The following is a 25507-nucleotide window of genomic DNA, read 5'->3' as shown; positions in this document are numbered from 1 at the left end:
GGCAGCGCAAACTGGAAACATCCCCTAGGGGAGCATAGCGCAGACAGGGGCGCAGGCAGAGGGGGCGTGCCTCCCCCACCAGGGAGCGCCGCTCGGCCACACAATTGAACAAAGTATTGATGGGGCAGCAACGTGGATGAAATCTCAGACGTCACTCAAAATGCTGAACAAAATCTGCGACAACCACAGTCCATGTGGCCTGATTCTATCCGTGTCAAAGTCCAGAACACAGGGCGGGTGTGCATGCTGCGGATGCGGACGGGTCTCCAGAGTGCATGGGACCCCCGTGGGCAGAGGAGGTGTCCTCTGGGGGCTGCTGTCCCGATGGCAGTGATACTTTCAGGGGTTTGTGCGTGGGTCAAAACTCATTAAATTGTACTTTTTCAAATACATGTGGGTTTTTTTTTTTAATCTGTTATGCCTGATAGAACTGCTAAAAGCAAAACAAAAATCAAAATAACAGTTCCACCCAGAAATCGTGCTTTTACCCACTGGGAGAAGAGAGACTCCACCTGGGCCTTTGGCTCCCACGGTTCCAGAAATTGTTCAACTCTGAAGGTCATGGGGTCACGGGGACCCGGCTCTGAGCCTGGAAAAGACAGAAGGCAATGCTGTGGGGCCGGTGTGGGGCCCCCACCAGTGTCTTGTGTCCTTGGGCCAGCGTCCAGCCACCACCAGTGGGGTCCTCTCAGCCCTGCCACACCAAGTGTCCCACCTGAAACTGCAAAGCAGGGACACAGCAGGTGCTGTGCCCCAAACCAGGCTCCGAGGGTGAGTTTGCCTCGCCATCCTTGTCACCTGCACTGGTGCTCAGGTCGGGGGAAGAGTTAGGGTCAGAGGGACCTCTGTGGGTGGGATCTTCAACCAGGGAGCAGCCCAACATCTAGCCCCCAGTCGTGGGGGGCTGCCTTAGCAGAAGAGGACCATGGAACCGGCTGCTCCCAAGGCCAGTGTCAGCCCCCAGCCCCTGACACTGGGTAGGGCCACAGCCTCTGACCCCCAGGGAACTTCCCTGCCACTCAGGCTTTTTCAGGGCCTTGGCTATCAAGTGCCATGTGCTAAGGGGCCCACAGCAGCTGCCTCTTGCAGGCAGGCTGGCCACCATGAGTAGTCCCAGGTGCTGCAGGTACTTGCTGGGCAACCACTAGAGGCAGCCAGCACGACACCATGGCCGCTGGACAGCAGGTCCAGGCCCTGAGACTCCCCTGGGCTGGCCCCTGGTGTGAGTGGCCCTAGAAATCTACCCAGTCCCATATAGAGTGTTCTGTGTTCTCCTTGGCCAGTCACATAGAACTGGCCATTGTGAGCCAGGGCAGCACTGGCCCTGTTTCTTGAGCATCTGTGGGCCACACCTGGTCAGTGCCAGCCGCTCCAGGACCCTTCAGACCCAGCCCTGCCCACCCTCGCCTGCTGCCTGCCACTGCCTGAACTGCTGTGTCACTCTTTTGTGCAGGGCCCCTCCCCTTCTCCCAACTCTTGGTCCTAAGTTTACCCATTTCTCCCAGCTCATTCCAGAGCCAGGACACTCTCTTACGGCCCCCACCCTTTCACCAGTAAAGAGCCCCTGAGTTCCCACACTGATACAGGCACTTCCAGGCCCAGCCCCAGCTCCGGGCCATGCCGGTCTGACTGCTCCTCTTTTACTCACCTCCTCCAGGAAGCCTTCCTGGGCTGCTCAGGGCCCTTCCTGCTCAGAGTTGCATCTGCCCTCAGAGACCACCTGACTTGTGCTTCTGGGAGTCTTGCCAGGCCCCCACGCTGTTATGAGCCACCTGTTTGTGATCCCCCCAAATTCGTAGGTTGAAGCTCTTACCTAAAGGGAATGGAATTAGGAGGTAATGGGGTTGTGAAGGTGGGAACCTGTGAGGGGTTCATGCCCCTGTAAGATCTCCTTCCTGTCCCTCTCCCCACATGAGCGTGCAGCAAGGAGGCACCAGCTGCAGCCGGGAAGAGCTCCAAGCACACCCAGCCTGCAGGGCTGAGAGAAGCAAATGTCCACAGACATGGCCATAGCCAGAAGCCCCCTCGTGACCACCCCCTCAGCAACATCAGGCTCCCGGAGGTCACAGGCATCCTGGCTCTACCCCGACGGCCACCACCACCCAGCCACCTGCACCTAGGGTTACAAGGACAGTGGCCTGGGTCTCCCCGGACACCCGCAAAGCCCCCTCAGGAAGCAAATACTTGCTCGTCCTTGGAAGGCAGAGGCAGTCCAGGTAACGGCCCAGCCTGACTTGTGCTGTTCCTCATCCCGCCTGCCACCCAGGCCCAAGCCCCAAACCCCACCTGGCCAACCTTATCTGTTTGCCTTTCACTCAACATCCGCTGGCAATTAGGGCCCAGCACAGAGGGGCACGCAGCCAAGGTGTGGGGCTGCTGGGGGCCAACCAGGGGCTGCTGGGCACATTACCGTAGCCACTGGCGGCTGGCCCACAGCTGAGTGGACGGTGGATTCTGGACCCTGCCCTGGAAGCTAGGGGAACAAGTGGCACAGCTTCCCCTCCTCAACAGAGGGTAGGGGCACTAGCCGAAGTACCGCGGGGGCTGGACAGGAGGCAGCAAGGGTCCAGTGTAGGTACCTCCCCAGCACCATGCAGCTGAGCCCCTCCTGGTGGAAGGGGAGGGTTGGGCAGGCCTATCCTGCGAGGCGTCCAGCCCCAGGCCTGCTCTCCTGGCTCTCCTGCCAGGCCTCTGCACAGGGTCAGGAACGAAAATGGACAGGAAGGTGAAGAGGCCAGGAGAGGCCACACAGTGAACACACCATCCTGCTCTGGAACACAGCTCCACGGGGCCTGTGGCAGCCAGAGGCTCAGGCTTCAGCTTCCCCTGCTGGGGGCTCCCTGACCTGACCCCCGCCCCTGCAGCCCCATATATGACATCTGTCCACTTGATGGCAGCACCCACCCTAAATCCAGGCCCAGGGGCAGGAATAGCCAACAAGGTGCAGCAGAGGTTGAAAGTACAGATGGAGGGCAGCCCGGTGGCCCAGCGGTTTAGCGCCGCCTTCAGCTCAGGGTGTGATCCTGGAGACCCGGGATTGAGTCCCACGTCGGACTCCCGGCACAGAGCCTGCTTCTCCCTCTGCCTATGTCTCTGCCTCTCTCTGTGTGTCTCTCATGAATAAATAAATAAAATCTTAAAAAAAAAAAGTACAGACGGAGCAGGGTCAGTTATGGGGAGACCAGCAGGGTGGCCCCAGGACTACAGAAGAGGCAGTTTGGGGAGGAGGGGCCGGGCCTAGAGGGGCAAGGGCCCCTCACCTGTAGCCCCGGCTCACTGGCTCTGCTGCCACCCCCAGCAGAGGTCTGGAAGGGCCAAGGAGAAGCTGGAGCCAGCCTGGGGGATGTGATAGGAAACCCTGGAGGCGTAAGGGACCTGTGGCTCCAGGAGGAGGGGTCTGAGGGAGGAAGGGCTGCAGATGGCCGGGTGGGGATGTGCCCAGAACAACACTTGGTGGGAAAGAGAAGAGGGGCACTTGCTGGGATGGTGGCCGACCTATTGGGATCTCTGCTGCCCACTGATCTTGGGGTGACTCACTGTGGGCCTGAGGTCCCTCGTGTGCAAGGCCCCTCCCAGGCCTGGGATCCCCTGGTCTGCACCATCTGCCTGTGTGGACCACACAGCCCAGCACCCGCCACGGCTGCCAGGCCCACCCTCAGACAGGTTGCAGCAGCTTGCCAGGCTGGGGCATAGCTGCCACATCACAATCTTTCCCTGACGCACCCCAAAGCCATGGTTTCTGGTCCTTTGATCTGATGGTGATCAGCGGGGCCAAGCCTCAGGGGGTGAAGCCCTACTCACCCTTCCCCAGGGAACGTCACAGCTGACAGGCGGGGCCCAGGGAAGTGGACCAGCCAGCGTGCACCCGGGCGTCTCCCTGAACTTGCATCCAGCAAGCCCAGGTTCTTGGGGGCTTCCCACCTGGGACGAGAGCCAGACCCCGAGCTGTTCGGGAGCTTTCTGAAAGCACCTGCCTCCAGTGAATGGCTCACGGCCCCAGGCGAAGGTCAGGTCCAAGGGGCTAGCACCCACCCTCCAGGGCCCTGTGGCCTGGACACTGGCCCCCCTGGCTGGTCGTGCACACAGAGGACATGGGCAGGGCTGTGAGGCCAGACAATCCCCCGTTTGTCAGGCCCGTGGGTTCCGCTTCCTGGGGCTGCTGGGTGGGGGGGTGGGGGGTGCTGGCCCCTCGAGGCCTGAGAACAATGGACTCACACAACCTTATCTCCCGCTGTTTGCCCAGCACACTGAAAGCTCCCAGCTCAGGGAAGAGACACGTGTTCTTCCTGCTTTCCTGCCGAACCGGCGTACAGAGGGGGAATGGGGGCCCACGGCCAAGGGGCCACCACCTCGCGGACACGGAGCCGGACACGGTGCGGGCCATGTGGTGAGGCTGTGAACAGCCCTAAGGGGACAGACGCTTGCATGGCAAGATTTTCCAGGAAACGCAAACCGAGTCTCACACGTACACATGTGCTCAGGTTTCTCTATTCCAGGCCATGTGGGCAGCCCTGTCTCTGTCCCCGTGACCCAACCCCTGCTGGGGGGTGACACTGGGGACCCCAACAGGGGGACCAGTTGCCTGCCATAAGCCTGGGTCTTTCCCCAGGAGCACACAAATGATCACAGTTCCCTGCCTCTGGCTCCATCTGTCATCGGCCCCTGGCATGCCCTGAGACACAGGCATCCTCCAGGCCCTGGGACACGTGGACGACAGCAAGGGTCGAGGCACTGTTGGGAAGCAGGACAGCACCCGATGCGCAGGGTGGAGAATGCAGAGGCATGGTCAGCAGGGAGGCAAGGAGTAGCCCTTGCCAAGGCCCTGTGGTCAGATGCCTACTGGGTGGGACGCCACTGGGGGTCTTGCAAGGGTGTGGGGGGAGAACAAGGCTTGGGCCTCAATTCCACTGGTAGCCCTGGCTGCAGGGGACACCAGAGGGACAGCCTCACGTGTCCACCTCAGGAAGGGACTCTAACAGGCGGCCCGAGTACACTTTTCCAGCAGGGTTCTGGGCCTCTCTCTTATCCTGCTTGTCCCAAGGCCTGATATGTCACCTCCCCAGGGCCCCCCTGTCTGGTGTCCCTCATGCACCCAGCATCCTGGCCTGGACTGAGGCTCAAGGAGGACCCACCCCCACCCCAGCACCCACTCATCACCCCCCCATGACAGCGTGAGGTCCCCGGGGTCAGGGAGACCTGCCCGCCCCCACCCGGCCTCATGCAGAACATGGACAGACAGACCCCAGCCAGGGGAGGTTCCGGGGCAGGGGCACCCAGAGAGATCTCAGAACCCCTCTCATCTACTCTGCTTCTGAGTGAGGAGGGAACAGGAGTGCCCAGCACGCCCGGGAACCTTCCATCGTGGCCCCAGCTTAGGTGCCCTCAGAGTGTCGTTTTCAGTTAAAATAATGTTGTATTAGAACTAAAGTTTATATAAAGTAAACAGCATCTACTGCTTTCTGGCTGGGGCTCTAGGCTGGGGAGGGAGTGGCCCCACATAGAGAGCTCAGCCTAGGGGGTCCTCAGACAGGAGCCCAGGGTTCCTGCACCCCAAGTCTCTGTGGAGCCAGAACTAAGCTCAGGAAAGGGGAAACCCCTGCACCGGGGCCCAGGCTCCCACAGGGGGTCCCACACAGGCTCCCACTTAGGACCAGCCCACCCTAGAGAATCATCAGAACTCCTGCTCCCCAGAATCCCCCAGGACCTGAAACACACACCTCCTGACTCTCACCTCGCTCTGACCCTGACCCTCTGAGATCATGACCCTCATCCCTGATCATGACCATGACCCTTCCCCTGACCCCTCGATGTGCTGGCATGTGTCCTGCCAACTGCCCATTCCCCAAAACGTTGCCCCCAGGAACCACTCCTTCTCCGGCAGGTGGGGGCACAGCTCCCACTCCTCTGCCTGGGAGGTCGGCGTCCTGATGCTGGCATACAGCCTCCACAGAGATGCCCTCCCAGATAGGCAGTCCCTGTGGCCACTCCACCTCTGCCACCCCTGCTCCTGGGTCAAATAGCAGCTTAGAGCCACGGGCATTAGAAAAGTCGTGGTGGCCTTTCTGGGTTCAGCATGACCACCTGACACTGCCCCTCCCATTTCTAGGAGGCTGACTGAGAAGGCTCTCTAGGAAGGAGGTGCCAGGCATATGTTCCATCTGAGCCCTAGCCCTGGGACCCCACCCCAAAGAGTGGTCTGGACTGGCTTCACTTCTGGGGGAGGTAGAGCCGAGCGTGCTGGCACCTTGCAGGGTCCTAGGGTCTGGGCAAGGGCAGAGCTCATTCCAGGAGCTGCCCTAGCACTTTGGGCTCCCCCACACACCCAGGACAAACCCCTCTGGGCCCCCAGGGTGTGGCTAATGGTGTCACCCTAACACTCCAGAACCACCCCCAGAATGGCCCCTCCAGCCGTCTCAGCCTGGAGCAAAGATAGGACATGTCTGCAGGGCTCTGGAGGGCCTGTGCCAGCCCCTGCCCAGAGGCAGATGATAATGAGGCTACTGCCCACCAAGGAGCTTTCCAAAGGCCAAGTCCTGATAAAACAGCGCCCAAGATCCTGTTTGGCCACCACTGCGCCCAGTGGGTGCGGCAGGGGCAGGGCCTGCAGCCCCTACATAAGGCGCCCAGGGCTAGCCACTCTGGTGGGTGGAGGTTGCACAGGTCCTTTGCCCTCGCCTGGAGGGCCGGGTCCAGCAGCCACCACTCTTCCCCACGCATCATGCTTGGGCCTCAGCTGCTGTTGCTCCTGTCCTATGGGGGCACCCTGCTCGTCGCTGGTGAGTAAAGGGCCTGCAGGCCGCACCATCAGGGAGGACAGAAACCCTCAGAAGGTCCCTCCTTGCCTCATCAACCAGGTCAGAGTTGCTGGTCCCCAGGACACTGATGGCTGAGAGGCCCCTCCCGCCCTGTGGCTGTCCCACACTGGCCAAGGCCAGGACCTCCATCAGGGTGCCAGCTCTGAGCCCAGCTCAGCGGGTGCACAGGCTGCCACTCCCCCTGCCCTGGGCACAGTGGGGCAGGGTCCCTCAGATACTCAGTGTCTTCAACAGTGGGCAGTGGGACACTGGCACGCTGGGCACCACCCTGGTACTGTCCCTTTTCCACCGAGTCCCAGGTCCTGGGAGGACTGTGGGGTGTTGGGAGCAGGGCAGGAGCCTGGGGCCTCTGGGCCTGTTTCCCCATCACCCTCCTCATGCAGATACTGTAGATTAAACAAAGGGGGACAAAGGGGTACATCCTGGCCCAGGACCACCACCATTTTGCAGAAGCTGGGAAGGGGCCCAGAGCCCACTCAGTCTTGTCCACTGTGCCCACAAAGCAGCAGTCCCCTTACCCCCAACACCCCCAGTCCCTTCTGCTCGCCACTTTAGGTACCACGGGGCCACAGGCTGAAGGCAGTTCCTGCCCCCAACCCTGGGAGGGGGCCAGCCCCAAGGGGTCCTGCAGTGGCCCAGAGAGAAGCTTCTTGCTGACGGCAGGCACCAAGCCCTCTGCATCCTCCCTGTCTGCCGAAGAGGCCAGCAGGATGTTTGTTCTCTCTCTGTAATCCTTGACCTACTGCCCCCTCCTTGGTGGCCCCAGAGCCCCACCAGCCTTGGATGGGGAGCCAGGGAGCACAGGGGATCTTGAGCCTAGTGGGTCCCTCTGGGCCCTCCCCACTCCTTCCCTTCCATGAAACCATGTGGCTCTGAGCACTCAGGACTTTTGCCCTGCCTGGGCCTATCCCCTCTGAGACCTGGACCCAGAACCAGGATAAGAAGGTTCTGGGTCCAGAAGCCAGCCAGGGTGAGGTACGGGTCTGCAGGTGTGGTGAGGGGCTGCAGCTCTGGTGAGCTATGGGGGTCCAGCTGTGAGTGCTGCAGGGAGGAAGGGACAGGGTCTGGCCATGTTCCTGCAAATGCCCTTTGAGCACCGACTCTGTAACGGTGCAGAAGGAAGAGATGAGCTCAAGGTCAGACATTGGAGCCCTGGGGTGCCTGGAACTTGAGGCAGGGGTGGGGGAGGCAGGTGTCAGGCAGCCAGGTTCAGGTGGAGCCAGAAGCAAAGGGGCAGGCAGGTTTGCCAAGTACGCAGAAGGACAGCATGTGCTCCAGTGACTCTACGGCCATCCAGGGGCTGAGAAAGGCTGGAGATGGCAAACCAGCCCTGCCCTGCAGGCCCTGGGGGTCCAGGGCAGGCATCAGGGCTGTTTGGAGATTCTGATGGGAAGGACAGACAACCCCTTGGCCTGCCTCCCAAGTGCTTCAAAGGAGCCCCGCAGCCAATGGCGGGGTTGGGGGGCATCACTGTTCAGACAGTGTCATTGGAAGGGAGGACCACAGATGCCAGGTGATGAGGAAGAGCTGGTGGAGGAGCCACTGCAAGTGTGGACCAGGGAGTGATCCACAGGGGAGGCGGGCAGTGGATGCAACTGGCAGTGGGGCAGGTCATGAGTTGAGGAGGGTCAGAGACAGGGACCCACATGGCAGACACCATGGAGGGAGGAGGCCCAGAACCAAATGTCTCTGGCCCTTTGGAACAGTGGGGCAGCACAGCCTGTGCGCCACCTGCCCCTTGGGGAACCCCTTGGCCATCGGGCAGAGACCCACAAACACCACCAGGCCAAAGGCACAGGGAGTATAAGGGCGCAGGCACAATCAGGAAGGACCCCCAAGCGCCACAAGGGCTGATGAACATGGGCAGAATCAAGGGCCTGGAGCGGGTGTGGAGGATGGGAGCCCCGGGACCACAGCAGGGGCCAGGCAGGGGCGGGGATGAGGCAGGGACCCACAGTGAGGCCTCTCTAGCCTCCCTCAGAGTTACCAGCAGTGATTCCCGCCCCTGCACAAGTGACTGATGTTACCTGGCAACAGGCCCCATGAGCCCAGGGCTGTCTGGGAGCCTAACCGAGAAGAAGGAAGCAGGAAAACATCCATGTTCAGAGCCTGGTTGAGGGAGGAGCCTGCTGGGGAGCCTCAGACCTCACCCCTGGGAGCAGCCCCACGCTGGCCGGACACCCTTCCCGGGGCTCCACCGCCACCTGCTCAAAGACCACCCGGCCCCTCCCACCTCCAACAAGCACCCCGAGCAGCCCACATGGGGGCCAGGCTGCCTGGCATCCAGACCCACAGGAACTGCCCCAGAGCGAGCACTGCCTGGAGCCTGGTCTGTCAAGGTTGCCTGTTTGTTCTGGATGGGGGTTCTCTTTATCAAACCCCAGAGGTGCCTGGAGCTTGTGGGGGATAAGTAGGTATGGGGTGATGCTGGTCGACCAGCAGGCATTGCAGGGCCTGGGGACACCTCACTCCACTCCGCCCAGACGACCGGCATATGACCACACACCTCTCGTCCCTCTCCAGGAGCCTTTCTATCCTTCCAGCACCGGCGATGGCCATCCCCTCACCCTCAGGCCCTGCGCCCTGCCATTCCACATGGGCAGGGATTCCGTGCAAACAGGCTCAGCTAGTGACTGAGTGGCTGGACCGGGCTCATCAGAGGGCATGCAGGGCATGGCCAGAGCCAGGCTGGGGCCTGCCGGCCAGCTCCATACTCCCCAACTAACTCCTGGCTGACAAGCTGCACACTGGTGGGCACAGGCAGGCGCCCCAGCACTGAGCATATTCCTTGCCCACACAGGTCTAAATGAAACCTCCTTTGTGCACCCAGACCTCCAGAGGCTGCAGAACTCTTCACAGACAGGTGAGGGCCATGGGCAGCCTCCTGCCCTACGGAGTCACCACAGGGTGGCCGTGGCCTGGGGTTTCCAGGAGGGGAATCCAGCCAAGGAAATACTTAGCCGGCCCCTCACCCAGAGGAAAACAATCCCGTGCTGCCAAGAGGGGTGGGGGCCCCGCCCGGGAGCTGAGCTGTGGCTGCTGCCCTGCAGACCCCATACAAGACAGTGGCCATAGCTCCTGCTTGGGGCAGGGGGCAGACCCAGCCCACAGCTGGGCCAGCACTGGGGGGGCGGGGGGGGCGGGGGCTCCTTCCCACCCAAGCCAGAAGCACCTGGAACCTAGGAGGTGAGCATGGGCTCCCCGGGGGGGGCAGCTTGTGGGGTCAGGACCCTCCACCCCTGCCACACCAGCCAGGGGGACACAGGGCTTCAAGACTCTGCCCACTATCTCCACAGCTCCAGACAGGGGCTGGTGCTCCACATGGGGGGCCGGCCACTTCTCCACATTCGATGGCCATGTGTATGACTTTCTGGGGACCTGCAACTACATCTTTGCGGCCACCTGCAAGGACACGTCACCCACCTTCAGTGTCCAGCTACGGCGCGGGCCCGGTGGGGGCATCTCCCGGGTCATTGTGGAGCTGGGGGTCTCTGTGGTCACTGTGCAGAAGGCAGTCATCTCTGTGAAGGATGTAGGGTAGGCCACGTGGCTGCAGTGGGAGGCTGGGGAGCCCAGGGGGGCAGCCCCTGACCACTCTCCTCCCACAGGGTCGTCGGCCTGCCCTATACCAGCAATGGGCTCCAGATCACACCCTTTGGCCAGAACGTGCAGCTGGTGGCAAAGCAGCTGGAGCTGGAGCTGGTGGTCATGTGGGGCCCGGGGACTCACCTCATGGTAAGGACACTGGCAGAGGCAGAGGACTGGGGTGCTGCCTTTCTAGGACAGGGGTCCCAAGCAGCCTTTATACTCCTATGCTGGGGCACAGACTGCAGCCGGAAACCTAGGCTTTGCTGGGTGAGGGTCCTGGGGCCCCTGACAGCAGGGCCCACCTGTCTGCCCACAGGTGCTGGTGGAGAAGCGGCACATGGGCAAGCTGTGTGGTCTCTGTGGGGACTTCAATGGAGAGCAGACCAATGAGTTTCTGAGCGAGGAAGGTAGGTGGGGGCCAGGGCCCAGACCCCCTGTGGCTGGGCCCCCGTTGTGCTGATGCTACCCCACCCCACCCCTACCCCCAGGCAAATTCTTGGAGCCGCACACATATGCTGCCCTCCAGACGCTGGATGACCCCGATGAGATCTGTACCTACAAGGCCGTCCCCAACCCCCAGGTCCCACAGGCAGAGCACGTACGTGAAGTGGTGGGGACCCCAGGGGCTGCAGGAGCCCTTCAGCCATGGTGGGGGCTGGCCCACAGGGTCCGACAGGGCCTCTGAGGCCTTCCAAGGCTGGTGTGGGATGTGGCCCTGACCCCCATGACCCTGAGTGATCCTCTGCCCAGGCCCAGACTTGCACCCAGCTACTGACACTGGTGGCCCCGGAGTGCAACGTGCCCAAAGAGCCATTCATGTGGAGCTGCCAGGTGGACATGGCCGAGTGTGTCCTGCGAGGCCAGCACAACTGCAGCTGTGCCACGCTGTCGGAGTACTCACGCCAGTGCAGCATGGCTGGCCAGGCCGTCAGCAACTGGCGGGGCCCCGGCCTCTGCCGTGAGTCCTGGGAAGGGCAGCAGGGAAGGCCAGGGCCCCAGGCCTGAAGGAGACTGGGTGGAGGAGGGCTGGGCTAAGTTCTTGGCCAGGGCAGGGCCGGGGGCAGGGGTGCCAGGGTACCCCAGCCCCCCTCACAGAGCCTGTGCATGCCTGCAGCCGTGGGTACATGCCCGGCCAACCAGGTGTACCAAGAATGTGGTGAGACCTGCGTCAAGACCTGCTCCAATCCACAGCACACCTGTTCCAGCTTCTGCACCTTTGGCTGCTTCTGTCCCAAAGGTATGGCACCCGCTCCCTCTGGGACCCCTTGAAACTCACCCAGAGACAGAGGGTGGGCCCCTACCCAACTCCAGCACCTGACTTGTCCCAGGGAATGGAAAGGCTTGCCCCCCTACTCCACGGGCCCCAGGGGTCCAAGAGACGGCTAGGAAGATGTGGGACTTGATCTAAGCAAGAGGGTACCTTGGTCTAGACACACAGGCGCTGGGGGTGCAAAGGCCCAAGTGCACAGCGGGTGGGGAGGCATCGAGCCATGGGCACAGGAAGCCCCTCTCCTGCAGGGACGGTGCTTGATGACATCTCCAGAAACCACACCTGCGTGCCAGTCACCCAGTGCCCCTGCATGCTCAACGGCGTGGTCTACGCCCCTGGGGAGGTCGTGACAGCCGCCTGCCAGACCTGGTGAGTGCAGGATGGGGAATAGGGGGGAATTGGGGGTCATGGGGCAGCCCCAGCCCTGGAGGCAGCCAGTACTGCCATCCTGGAACATCTGGGGTGCCATGTGTGCAACCCCACCCTGCCTACAGCCAGTGCACCACGGGCCACTGGAAGTGCACAGAGCAGCCCTGCCCCCAACGCTGCTCCCTGGAAGGCGGCTCCTTTGTCACCACATTTGATGCCAGGCCCTACCGCTTCCATGGCACCTGCACCTACATCCTCCTCCAGGTAGGACACACCACACTACCAGGGGGCCCACCACCAGGCGTCACCACAGGGTGGGGAGGGGTGTCACAAGGAGCACCCCCGGCCACCTGTGCTTAGCCTCACCCCTCTCCCAGAGCCCGCAGCTCCCAGATGGGGCCTCCCTCGTGGCCTCGTACGACAAGTCTGGGTACTCTCACTCGGAGACCGCCCTAGCTGCCATCATTTACATGTCCCGAGAGGTAAGGCCACCCTACCAGCCACGTGGTGGCTGCACCCACCCCGTTATGTCCCAGCTCCTGCTTTACCCCACTGGGCCTGCAGGAGGGGAGGCAGCTCCCTGTTCCTGGTACCCCTGTGACTCACAGGCCACCCTCCCTCTAGGACAAGATCGTGATTTCTCAGGATGAGGTATTCACCCACAACGGGAACACCAAGTGGCTACCATACAAGACCCGTACGTCCTCAGCCCCTGCCCAGCACCCAGGGCCTCACTGGGCCAGAGTCCCAAAGCAGGCTGCTGCCCGAGCCCCCTCTCCCCACAGGCAACATCACCGTCTTCAGGCAGACGTCCACCCACATCCAGATGACCACCACCTTTGGGCTGGAGCTCGTGATCCAGCTGGAGCCCGTGTTCCAGGCATACATTACCATCGGGCCGCAGTTCAGAGGCCAGACCAGAGGTGAGCCCCTCCCTGGCCTCACAGCCACAGCAGAGAAAAGGCCCAACAGAGTTTTGCACGTTAGCACTCAGCACCCTAGGCTGGCACTCATGCCCTGGGCATGGTGATGGGAAGAGGGGGGTTTTGAAGTGCAGGGCTGGGCAGGAGCACAGGCTGGCCCCCTCTCATGGCCCGGCTGGTGCAGGGCTCTGCGGGACCTTCAACGGAGACACGACAGATGACTTCATGGCCAGCACGGGCATCGTGGAGGGCACCGCCTCGCTCTTTGTGGACTCCTGGCGGACAGGCAACTGCCCGGCCTCGCTCGAGCGTGAGACTGATCCCTGCTCCATGAGCCAGCTCAACAGTGAGTGCCCTGGGAGTCTGTGGGTGGGCCCGAGGCCTAGGCAGGGTGAGTAAGAGGCCTATGCCACCCCTGTGCCCCACCCCCAGAGGTGTGTGCAGAGACCCACTGCTCAGTGCTGGTAAGGAACGGCTCAGTGTTCGAGAAGTGCCACGCCATGGTGAACCCCAGGCCCTTCTACAAGGTGGGCAGGGTCTGCAGGACAGGGGGGGCAAGAAGGTGGGCCCTGGGGCCTAAGGGGGGCTGGATGCCAGCTACTATGCCATGTCTGCCCACAGAGGTGCGTGTACCAGGCCTGCAACTATGAGAAGACCATCCTACACGTGTGCGCTGCTCTGAGTGACTATGCGCGTGTGTGTGCCACACGCGGCATCCTGCTACGGGACTGGAGGAACAGTGTGGACAACTGCAGTGCGTGCTGGCGGGGGCAGGCAGGGGTGGAAGGGGGCAGGGGTCATAACAGGGCCCCAACCGGTTCCACCCAGCATCCTCTGAGGGTCTGACCCCCAGTCCCCCACAGCTACCCCCTGCACGGGCAACCAGACATTCGGCTATGACACCCGGGCCTGCGGCCGCACGTGCCTATCCCTGTCTGATCACGCTGCCGAGTGCCACCCAAGTGCCGTGCCTGTGGACGGCTGCAACTGCCCTGAGGGCACCTACCTCAACCACAAGGCTCAGTGTGTACGAAAGTCCCAGTGCCCCTGCCTCCTAGACAGCAATAAGTTCATCCTGGCTGACCAGTCAGCCATGGTCAACGGTGTCATCTGGTGAGCACCAGGCTCCATGGGGGTGGCGGAGGTGGTGGTGGGGAGCAGCCCAGCCTAGCCTGCAACCCCCAGCCCAGGGCCCACATGCTCACACAGCCTACCTCTTGCAGCTACTGTATCAACGGCAGGCTGAGCTGCCCGGGGCGCCCACAGATGCTCCTGGGTATGTAGATGTGCTGACGCAGATGGGCTTGGACTACCCAGTGTGGTGGCCCCTCCAAGCCCTCCTCACTCCAGCTCGGACCTCCTTTCCTGCAGCAACCTGCTCAGCCCCCAAGACCTTCCAGTCCTGCAATGAGTCTTCAGAGAACACATTTGGGGCAGCCTGTGCCCCTACATGTCAGATGCTGGCCACCGGCACCCCCTGTGTAAGGCTTGAGTTGAGCAAGGGGCAGGGGCGCTCCCCAGAGGGCAGTTCCCACTGGACAGCCTGTCACAGATGCCACCCCCAGGGCCTCTCCCTGGACCGTAAGAGGATTTTCACAAAATCCCCAGGAAGGCAGGGCCACACTGTCCCTCTGTCCCCATCACCCCATGATGATGGTGGCTGGTACCCAAAGGGGGCTGAGAGGGTCAGGAGTAGCCCTGGTGGCCAGGCAGCTGGAGTATGCTCATCTGTGGGTGCCCTAAGGACTGTGGGCCAAGCCCCCCACCACCTGCAGAGGTGACACAAAGGACCAGAATCTGTCTAGTGGTTTTACCAGGAGGAAGGCCTGGAGCAGGGGTGGACAAGGGGACCAGATGGGGAGGAATACTACAGGTCTCAGAACTGTGAGGGCCCAGGGCTATGGCAGCAGTTGGCAAACCCACCCTAACCCCTGCAGGTACCCACCAGGTGCGAGCCCGGCTGTGTCTGTGCTGAGGGGCTCTACGAGAACGCCAACGGGCAGTGCGTACCCCCTGAGGAGTGCCCATGCGAGTTTGCAGGGGCCTCCTACCCCCCGGGCGCAGAGCTCCACACTGACTGTAGGACATGGTAAGCCACAGCCTCAGCCCCAAGCCCCCGGTGACCTGGGGCTAACCCTCAGGTCCCCCACCAACCCCACCAAGGTCACAACCTGGTGGGCATGCATATGTGGCCTGCGTCCCCCTGAATCCCCACTTGTCTCCCCAGCACCTGCTCCAGGGGGAAATGGACGTGCTGGCAGAGTGCCCGCTGCTCATCCACCTGCGCTCTGTATGGGGAGGGCCACGTGGTCACCTTTGATGGGCAGCGCTTCATGTTTGATGGCAGCTGCGGGTATATCCTGACCACGGTAAGGCCCCGAGCTAGGCCATGGGGGGTGGGGACCACAGGAGCCAGCAGGCAGGCTCCTTCTCAGCTCCCTCTTCCCTACAGGACGGCTGCGGGGCCAACAACTCACGGCCCACCTTCACAGTCCTCACAGAGAATGTTGTGTGTGGGAAGTCAGGTGTCACCTGCTCCCGCTCCATCAAGATCTCTCTGGGGGTGAGTGAGCCAGTGGCGCTTCCCCACATGTCAGTCCCCAGAACTCCACGTCCCAGGCTCTCAGGGTTCCCGGACACCCCCCACCCCATCTGCACGGCAGACAGCAGGATCTTCTAGAGCTGGAGAGCCACACAAAGGGAAGGGCTTCTGCCAGAAGCCTAACCCTCAGGCCATGGTGCACTTTCCACCATATTCTAGAATGTTCTGCAAATAGCTTCCAAAAGGCAGGCCCCTGGCAGATGATGGGCCCTCAGTAGGCACTGGCCCCCTGGCTCCCTTAACAGATGCAACCCATCCTGCCTCAGCATGGGCAGGTGACACAAAGCCCAGTGACACTGAGCAGCTGCCGGCCAGGGGACCGGCAGCCCCCTGACAGCCTCGCCCCACAGGGCCTGTCCATCGTGCTGGCGGACAGGAACTACACGGTCAGCGGGGAGGACCCCCATGTGCACTTCCGGGTGAACGCCGGCTCCCTGAATCTGGTGCTGGACATCACCATCAGCAATAGGTACAATCTGACCCTCGTCTGGAACAAGCACATGACCATCTTCATCAAGATCACGCGTGCCACCCAGGTACCTGCACTGCCCCAAGGCCCAGGCCCGTCCAAAGGGCAAGGGCAGCACCCAGCCTGATGCTAGCCCCCTACAGGATGCGCTGTGCGGCTTATGTGGCAACTACAACGGAAACATGAAGGATGACTTCGAGACACGCAGCAACTATGTGGCATCCAGTGAGCTGGAATTTGTGAACTCGTGGAAGGACAGCCCACTGTGTGGGGACACCAGCCTCGCACTGGACCCCTGCAGCCTCAACACATTCCGCCGCGCCTGGGCAGAGCGCAAATGTGGCATCATCAACAGCCCCACCTTCGCCGCCTGCCACAGCCAGGTGAGCACAACCTCGGGGTGCACGGCCTGCAATGGCTCCCAGCACAGCCCTGGCCACAGGGCAGGCACTGAGGGCCCATTCCCACAGGTGTACCACCTGCCCTACTACGAGGCTTGTGTACAAGATGCATGTGGCTGCGACACCACTGGGGACTGCGAGTGCCTATGTGATGCGGTGGCGGCCTATGCCAAGGCCTGCCTGGACAAGGGCGTGTGCGTGGACTGGAGGACCCCGGACTTCTGCCGTGAGTGCCCCACCCCTGCCACAGAGCTCCCTGGAGGCAGCGCTCTCCCTGGTGGTTGTGGCACATGTTCAGGCCCTCTGGCTGCACACCAAGGGCCTGACAGGCACCACCTCTTCCAGCCATCTACTGTGACTACTACAACACCCACACGCATGAGGATGGGGCGTACCAGTACAACCAGGATGCCAACTGCACATGGCACTACCAGCCGTGCCTCTGCCCTCAGCACCCACAGAGTCTCCCACACACCAACACCGAAGGTACTGGCTGACAGCTGGCAACAGGCAGGGGCCAAGGAGGGCGGGCGTTTGGGGGTGAAAGCAGAGGCAGGGACTAGATGTGGATGGACAGACAAGAGAGAGGGCCAGGCCTGGGGAGGAGGGGGCTCCACATAACATCCTGTGTAACCCCCTCCCCAGGCTGCTACAACTGCTCCCAGCACGAGTACTTCGACCAGAACACAGGGACCTGCGTTCCCTGCAGTAAGCTCCCTAATCGCCCAAAGCCCCACTCCACCCAGCCTCGGGCTGGAGCTGCCAACCTACTGGCAGCCCCCTCCCCACGGCGGTGCCCTGAGGTGCGGAGACTCCCCAGGACCCAGGCCATCTGGGCCGAGTCAACAGAAACAGGGAGAGCACCAGCCTCCCCTTTCTCCCCTGTCCCTGCCATCAACTTCCCCAGTGGCTAGCCAAGGGCAGACCCAACCCTGCCAGCCTGCTGCCTGCATCACTGCCTGACGGTGGGATGGGACAGGGATTAAGACAGGGATGAAGACCAGGAGCAGGGGTCCAGGCCCCTCTGCGGCGGCTCCACCCCCTGGGTCCTCAGCTGGGCAGGGGGGCAGCGCTCCTGACGGCCCCTCTTCTTGCAGTGTCGCCGCCCACCACGCCGAGACCCACCACAGGTGATTACACACACACTAGGTGTCAAGGTGAAGCAGGCCCAGCCCCAGCTCCATCCTGGCTCAGCAGGATGGCCCCCAGCCAGCCCAGTCTGTATCTGTTGGGTGCCTGGCCTGCAACACTGCTGTGGTCCCTGTGTCCCCAGCCAGTGGTGGGGGTGGGCTGGGCCAGGGACCAAGCCTGGGGTGCCCCTGGGGCTGCTCTGCACGGAGGGAGCAGCAGGTACCACCTAACTAGGAGTCAGAGGGCAAGGGGCACACACAGAGCCTGCCCCTGGCAGGTCCATCACAGCCCCCATGGGCAGGCATGAGCACAGCAGGGTGACATAAAGGTCAGGGTGAGGGTGGGCAGTGGGGGATGGGGCCCTACATGTGCTCAATAACACAATGTTCCCCAGAGGTCATTCTTAGGCACAGAGTCCCCTGTGCTTGAGGCCAGAGCCCAAATTCCAAAAAATAACCCATCACAGAATGTGACCGCTCTTTGCTGCCTTGATCCTAATGAAAGAAAACATGCAGGACATGCCACCTAGATACCCCCCTGGAGCACACATTAGCCTCCGTGCAGCCCACCCCGCCCCACCCAGCAGAACCTCTTCCAGCGGCCCAGACACCATGAGGCAATAAGACATGCATCCTATTAGCAAGGGTGGGTGGACAGACCCTGAAAATGCCACTGAGGCCACTCAATCCATGCAGCCAGGGAGGCCGTGGCTGTGAGCGAGGGAAAGCCACCTATTCCCATGGGGTTCGGGGGGCAGAGCCCTTAGACTCAGTGGGAGAGGGCAGAGGGCTCTGGAGGAATGTTCTGAGTGCTGCTCCCTGCAGAGTCACCTCGATCCATCTCTGCCATCACCCCACGGGCTACATCAGCACCAACCCCAATGACCACACTCAAGTCTACAGCGACAGGACCCACCGAGACACAGACCACAATGAAGTTCACAGCTTCAATGTTCAGCTCAGCAATGCAATCCACAGCTCGGTCCACGGAGCACACCACGGCAGCACCAAGGACCAAAGAAATCTCAGAGACCTCCAGAGGACCCCCAACAAGTAAGCAAACCCCATATGCCTGTCTCCAAAAAGGGGAGACACACAAATGCCAGGAACCCAACGAGGTGGTAGGGGGCTCTGTGGAGCTGCAAGGTCCACTTTTGGCCAAAATGCGGGGATACCAACCAAGCACCAACCCTGAGCACACCATACAAACTATACTCCTTCAGTGCTTCACGGAGAAAGTGCCACAGCTCCTAACCACCACGACCCATCCACCCCAATGAGTCACATACTGAGGACATATCAATGCTAACAACTGTGCCTAACAAAAGTGCAGTCCTGACCCCTCAGATGCAACAACAAAATGTCCCCATTGATTCAGAGTAACCAGAAGAAAACAGCCATCCCAAGGACAGAACAGGTGGTCCAAGCAGGAACACACTAACCCAAACAAAAATAACCTCCTGACCCAGGACAGGGGACCAGTGGGGCAAGAGTCACAGGGACGAAACCGAATAGACATACTACACAAGAATTACCTAAAACGGGATACAAATGCAAACAAAAAACATGAGTGACTGACATACATACAGGAAAAGACACACAAACAAGGCCAGGAACACTGCTACCACAGAACCAACAGGAGGGAAAGATTAACGGGGCATAACAGAGGACACAATGGGTCACAGAGGCAACTGAGCACACAGGGAACGGCAAGTCTGACTCACCTTATTTCCCACAGCATCCCCGAAACACACTTCGATACGAAACACACCTATGATCACGGAAACAAAGAGCATGGAGACCATTCGATCCCAGGAGACTACAGTAACCGAAAACAGCCAGCTAACGACTCACTACCTACCGCACACACACGAGACAACAACAGAGACAAGCCGTATCACAAACACACCTCTCACTTTACACACCACCCATACCTTTCACCCTACGCCCTCGCCTGCTGTCCCCACAAACACACTCCACACCACAGGTTCCCCTACCGGGACATCCTTCCGGACCACCACAGGCTTCCCCAGCCCATCCCACGCCGAGACCACCCTCTCTACTCACATGTCTGCCTCCAGCACATCCTCGGTGACCCCCACCTCCCACCTCGTCATCAGCCCAACATACGAACCGACCCCCTCTCCCCACTCCACTGCCAGACACACTGGAACCCCATCCCCGTCTCCACACAGCCCCGGCACAGGCACACAGCCCACGCACACAAAACCCCCACTGACGCGGACCACGGCCACCCCTACCTCGGTCAGCACAGTCAAAACTTCCACCTCCCCACGGTCACATCCAACCTCACCGATCCACCAGGAGGCATCTTCTGCCCATCCCACCACCATCTCCAACCACCCTCCTAGGACATTGACCACGACCTCCTGGACTCGCTCAGCAGCAACCAGCAAGCCGCACACTCCCCACACCTCTCACGCTGCATCCTCACCTGCTGTCCCCACCAGCACAGTCCACAGCACAGGTACCCCTACCGGAACATCCTTCCGGACCACCACAGCCTTCCCCAGCCCATCAAGCCCCGAGACCACCGTCTCCACTCACATGTCTGCCTCCAGCACATCCTCGGTAACCACCACCTCCCACCTGGTCATCAGCCCAACATACGAACCGACCCCCTCTCCCCACTCCACTACCAGACACACTGGAACCCCATCCCCGTCTCCACACAGCCCCAGTACAGGCACACAGCCCACGCACACAAAACCCCCACTGACGCGGACCACGGCCACCCCTACCTCGGTCAGCACAGTCAAAACTTCCACCTCCCCACGGTCACATCCAACATCACCGATCCACCAGGAGGCATCTTCCGCCCATCCCACCACCATCTCCAACCACCCTCCTAGGACAGTGACCACGACCTCCTGGACTCGCTCAGCAGCGACCAGCAAGCCGCACACTCCCCACACCTCTCACACTGCATCCTCGCCTGCTGCTCCCACCAAAACAGTCCACTCCACAGGTCCCCCTACCGGACATCCTTCCGGACCACCACAGCCTTCCCCAGCCCATCAAGCCCCGAGACCACCATCTCCTCCCATGCGTCCGCCTCCACCACGTCCTCGGTGACCAGCACCTCCCATCTGATCATCAGCCCAACACACGAACCGACCCCCTCTCCCCACTCCACTGCCAGACACACTGGAACCCCATCCCCGTCTCCACACAGCCCCAGTACAGGCACACAGCCCACGCACACAAAACCCCCACTGACGCGGACCACGGCCACCCCTACCTCGGTCAGCACAGTCAAAACTTCCACCTCCCCACGGTCACATCCAACATCACCTATCCACCAGGAGGCATCTTCCGCCCATCCCCACAACCATCTCCAACCACCCTCCTAGGACAGTGACCACGACCTCCTGGACTCGCTCAGCAGCGACCAGCAAGCCGCACACTCCCCACACCTCTCACGCTGCATCCTCGCCTGCTGTCCCCACCAAAACAGTCCACTCCACAGGACCCCCTACCGGGACATCCTTCCGGACCACCACAGGCTTCTCCAGCCCATCAAGCCCCGAGACCACCATCTCCTCCCATGCGTCCGCCTCCACCACGTCCTCAGTGACCAGCACCTCCCATCTGGTCACCAGACCAACACACCAACCGACCCCCTCTCCCCACTCCACTACCAGACACACTGGAACCCCATCCCCGTCTCCACACAGCCCCAGCACTGGCACACAGCCCACGCACACAAAATCCCCACTGACGCGGACCACGGCCACCCCTACCTCGGTCAGCACAGTCAAAACTTCCACCTCCCCACGGTCACATCCAACCTCACCGATCCACCAGGAGGCATCTTCCCCCCATCCCACCACCATCTCCAACCACCCTCCTAGGACAGTGACCACGACCTCCTGGACTCGCTCAGCAGCGACCAGCAAGCAGCACACTCCCCACACCTCTCACGCTGCATCCTCGCCTGCTGCTCCCACCAAAACAGTCCACTCCACAGGTCCCCCTACCGGGACATCCTTCCGGACCACCACAGCCTTCCCCAGCCCATCAAGCTCCGAGACCACCATCTCCTCCCATGCGTCCGCCTCCACCACGTCCTCGGTGACCAGCACCTCCCACCTGGTCATCAGCCCAACACACCAACCGACCCCCTCTCCCCACTCCACTGCCAGACTCACTGGAACCCCATCCCCGTCTCCACACAGCCCCGGCACAGGCACACAGCCCACGCAAACAAAACCCCCACTGACGCGGACCACGGCCACCCCTACCTTGGTCAGCACAGTCAAAACTTCCACCTCCCCACGGTCACATCCAACATCACCGATCCACCAGGAGGCATCTTCTGCCCATCCCACCACCATCTCCAACCACCCTCCTAGGACAGTGACCAGCAAGCCGCACACTCCCCACACCTCTCACACTGCATCCTCACCTGCTGTCCCCACCAGCACAGTCCACACCTCAGGTCCCCCTACCGGGACATCCTTCCGGACTACCACCGCCTTTCCCAGCCCTTCCCGCCCCGAGACCACCGTCTCCACTCACATGTCTGCCTCCAGCACATCCTCGGTGACCCCCACCTCCCATCTCATCATCACTCCAACACAACACCCGACACCCTCTCCCCACTCCACTGCCAGACACACTGGAACCCCATCCTCATCTCCCCACAGCCCCGATACAGGCACACAGCCCACGCACACCACACCCCAACTGACCCGGACCACCGCCACCCCTACCTCGGTCAGCACAACCAGAACCTCCACGTCCCGACAGTCGTATCCATCAGCACCCATCCACCAGGAGGCCTCTTCAACCCACTCCAGCACTACCTCCAACCAGACTCCAAGGACGGGATTCGCAACCTCCCCGACTCACTCAGCAACGGCGAGCAAGTCACACACGCCCCACACGCTCCTAACGTCTCACTCAGCGCCCACACCTTCTGTCCCTACCAAAACCTCGCACACCACAGGTCCGCCTTCAGGGACATCCTTCCGGACTACCACAGCCTTCCCCAGCCCATCAAGCCCCGAGACCACCATCTCCTCCCATGCGTCGGCCTCCACCACGTCCTCGGTGACCAGCACCTCCCATCTGGTCATCAGCCCAACACACCAACCGACCCCCTCTCCTCACTCCACTACCAGACACACTGGAACCCCATCCCCGTCTCCACACAGCCCCAGTACAGGCACACAGCCCACGCACACAAAACCCCCACTGACGCGGACCACGGCCACCCCTACCTCGGTCAGCACAGTCAAAACTTCCACCTCCCCACGGTCACATCCAACCTCACCGATCCACCAGGAGGCATCTTCCCCCCATCCCACCACCATCTCCAACCACCCTCCTAGGACAGTGACCACGACCTCTTGGACTCGCTCAGCAGCGACCAGCAAGCCGCACACTCCCCACACCTCTCACGCTGCATCCTCGCCTGCTGTCCCCACCAGCACAGTCCACTCCACAGGTCCCCCTACCGGGACATCCTTCCGGACCACCACAGCCTTCTCCAGCCCATCAAGCCCCGAGACCACCATCTCCTCCCATGCGTCCGCCTCCACCACGTCCTCGGTGACCAGCACCTCCCATCTGATCATCAGTCCAACACACCAACCGACCCCCTCTCCCCACTCCACTGCCAGACACACTGGAACCCCATCCCAGTCTCCACACAGCCCCGGCACAGGCACACAGCCCACGCACACAAAACCCCCACTGACGCGGACCACGGCCACCCCTACCTCGGTCAGCACAGTCAAAACTTCCACCTCCCCACGGTCACATCCAACATCACCGATCCACCAGGAGGCATCTTCCGCCCATCCCACAACCATCTCCAACCACCCTCCTAGGACAGTGACCGTGACCTCCTGGACTCACTCAGCAGCGACCAGCAAGCCGCACACTCCCCACACCTCTCACGCTGCATCCTCGCCTGATGTTCCCACCAAAACAGTCCACTCCACAGGTCCCCCCAAAGGGACATCCTTCCGGACCACCACAGCCTTCCCCAGCCCATCAAGCCCCGAGACCACCATCTCCTCCCATGCGTCCGCCTCCACCACGTCCTCGGTGACCAGCACCTCCCATCTGGTCACCAGACCAACACACCAACCGACCCCCTCTCCTCACTCCACTACCAGACACACTGGAACCCCATCCCCGTCTCCACACAGCCCCAGCACTGGCACACAGCCCACGCACACAAAATCCCCACTGACGCGGACCACGGCCACCCCTACCTCGGTCAGCACAGTCAAAACTTCCACCTCCCCACGGTCACATCCAACCTCACCGATCCACCAGGAGGCATCTTCCCCCCATCCCACCACCATCTCCAACCACCCTCCTAGGACAGTGACCACGACCTCCTGGACTCGCTCAGCAGCGACCAGCAAGCCGCACACTCCCCACACCTCTCACGCTGCATCCTCGCCTGCTGTTCCCACCAGCACAGTCCACTCCACAGGTCCCCCTACCGGGACATCCTTCCAGACCACCACAGCCTTCTCCAGCCCATCAAGCTCCGAGACCACCATCTCCTCCCATGCGTCCGCCTCCACCACGTACTCGGTGACCAGCACCTCCCACCTGGTCATCAGCCCAACATACGAACCGACCCCCTCTCCCCACTCCACTGCCAGACACACTGGAACCCCATCCCCGTCTCCACAGAGCCCCGGCACAGGCACACAGCCCACGCACACAAAACCCCCACTGACGCGGACCACGGCCACCCCTACCTTGGTCAGCACAGTCAAAACTTCCACCTCCCCACGGTCACATCCAACATCACCGATCCACCAGGAGGCATCTTCTGCCCATCCCACCACCATCTCCAACCACCCTCCTAGGACAGTGACCAGCAAGCCGCACACTCCCCACACCTCTCACGCTGCATCCTCACCTGCTGTCCCCACCAGCACAGTCCACACCTCAGGTCCCCCTACCGGGACATCCTTCCGGACTACCACCGCCTTTCCCAGCCCTTCCCGCCCCGAGACCACCGTCTCCACTCACATGTCTGCCTCCAGCACATCCTCGGTGACCCCCACCTCCCATCTCATCATCACTCCAACACAACACCCGACACCCTCTCCCCACTCCACTGCCAGACACACTGGAACCCCATCCTCATCTCCCCACAGCCCCGATACAGGCACACAGCCCACGCACACCACACCCCAACTGACCCGGACCACCGCCACCCCTACCTCGGTCAGCACAACCAGAACCTCCACGTCCCGACAGTCGTATCCATCAGCACCCATCCACCAGGAGGCCTCTTCAACCCACTCCAGCACTACCTCCAACCAGACTCCAAGGACGGGATTCGCAACCTCCCCGACTCACTCAGCAACGGCGAGCAAGTCACACACGCCCCACACGCTCCTAACGTCTCACTCAGCGCCCACACCTTCTGTCCCTACCAAAACCTCGCACACCACAGGTCCGCCTTCAGGGACATCCTTCCGGACTACCACAGCCTTCCCCAGCCCATCAAGCCCCGAGACCACCATCTCCTCCCATGCGTCGGCCTCCACCACGTCCTCGGTGACCAGCACCTCCCATCTGGTCATCAGCCCAACACACCAACCGACCCCCTCTCCTCACTCCACTACCAGACACACTGGAACCCCATCCCCGTCTCCACACAGCCCCAGTACAGGCACACAGCCCACGCACACAAAACCCCCACTGACGCGGACCACGGCCACCCCTACCTCGGTCAGCACAGTCAAAACTTCCACCTCCCCACGGTCACATCCAACCTCACCGATCCACCAGGAGGCATCTTCCCCCCATCCCACCACCATCTCCAACCACCCTCCTAGGACAGTGACCACGACCTCTTGGACTCGCTCAGCAGCGACCAGCAAGCCGCACACTCCCCACACCTCTCACGCTGCATCCTCGCCTGCTGTCCCCACCAG

At 61.6% G+C, this 25507-nt stretch overlaps 1 protein-coding gene and 1 long non-coding RNA gene across 3 annotated transcripts; one reads left to right on the top strand and one right to left on the bottom strand.

Annotated features, from left to right (window-relative positions):
- Nucleotides 1–363: 363 nt before the first annotated feature.
- Nucleotides 364–3053, bottom strand: LOC119864136. 2 transcript variants are annotated; one of them, XR_005372962.1, is made up of 3 exons: nucleotides 2905–3053; nucleotides 1649–1813; nucleotides 364–589 (listed from the first exon to the last, which is right to left on the bottom strand). It is a non-coding gene; the product is annotated as an uncharacterized LOC119864136 (long non-coding RNA). The 2 variants fall into 2 exon arrangements; XR_005372963.1 differs by lacking the exon at nucleotides 2905–3053 and adding an exon at nucleotides 2185–2246.
- A 3665-nt stretch (nucleotides 3054–6718) lies between these two features.
- LOC119877259 (mucin-6-like) lies at nucleotides 6719–25408 on the top strand. Its single transcript, XM_038564486.1, has 35 exons — nucleotides 6719–6776; nucleotides 9616–9678; nucleotides 10112–10352; nucleotides 10424–10550; nucleotides 10720–10810; nucleotides 10892–11001; nucleotides 11154–11361; nucleotides 11518–11640; nucleotides 11922–12042; nucleotides 12168–12306; nucleotides 12420–12524; nucleotides 12667–12739; nucleotides 12828–12965; nucleotides 13150–13311; nucleotides 13398–13492; nucleotides 13587–13719; nucleotides 13829–14078; nucleotides 14189–14241; nucleotides 14337–14446; nucleotides 14903–15054; nucleotides 15193–15334; nucleotides 15418–15528; nucleotides 15918–16103; nucleotides 16180–16419; nucleotides 16507–16663; nucleotides 16783–16923; nucleotides 17083–17145; nucleotides 17535–17567; nucleotides 18393–18620; nucleotides 19306–19658; nucleotides 19940–20137; nucleotides 20441–20659; nucleotides 20942–21029; nucleotides 21094–24617; nucleotides 24689–25408. The coding sequence occupies exons 1-35, from the start codon at nucleotides 6719–6721 to the stop codon at nucleotides 25406–25408; spliced, it is 8955 nt and encodes a 2984-aa protein (XP_038420414.1).
- Nucleotides 25409–25507: the final 99 nt, after the last annotated feature.

The sequence above is a fragment of the Canis lupus genome, chromosome 18, assembly GCF_011100685.1.
Source record: "Canis lupus familiaris isolate Mischka breed German Shepherd chromosome 18, alternate assembly UU_Cfam_GSD_1.0, whole genome shotgun sequence".
Lineage (NCBI taxonomy): Eukaryota > Metazoa > Chordata > Mammalia > Carnivora > Canidae > Canis > Canis lupus.
Note: the sequence above shows the minus strand (reverse complement) of the source record. Positions and strands in the feature narration are given on the sequence as shown.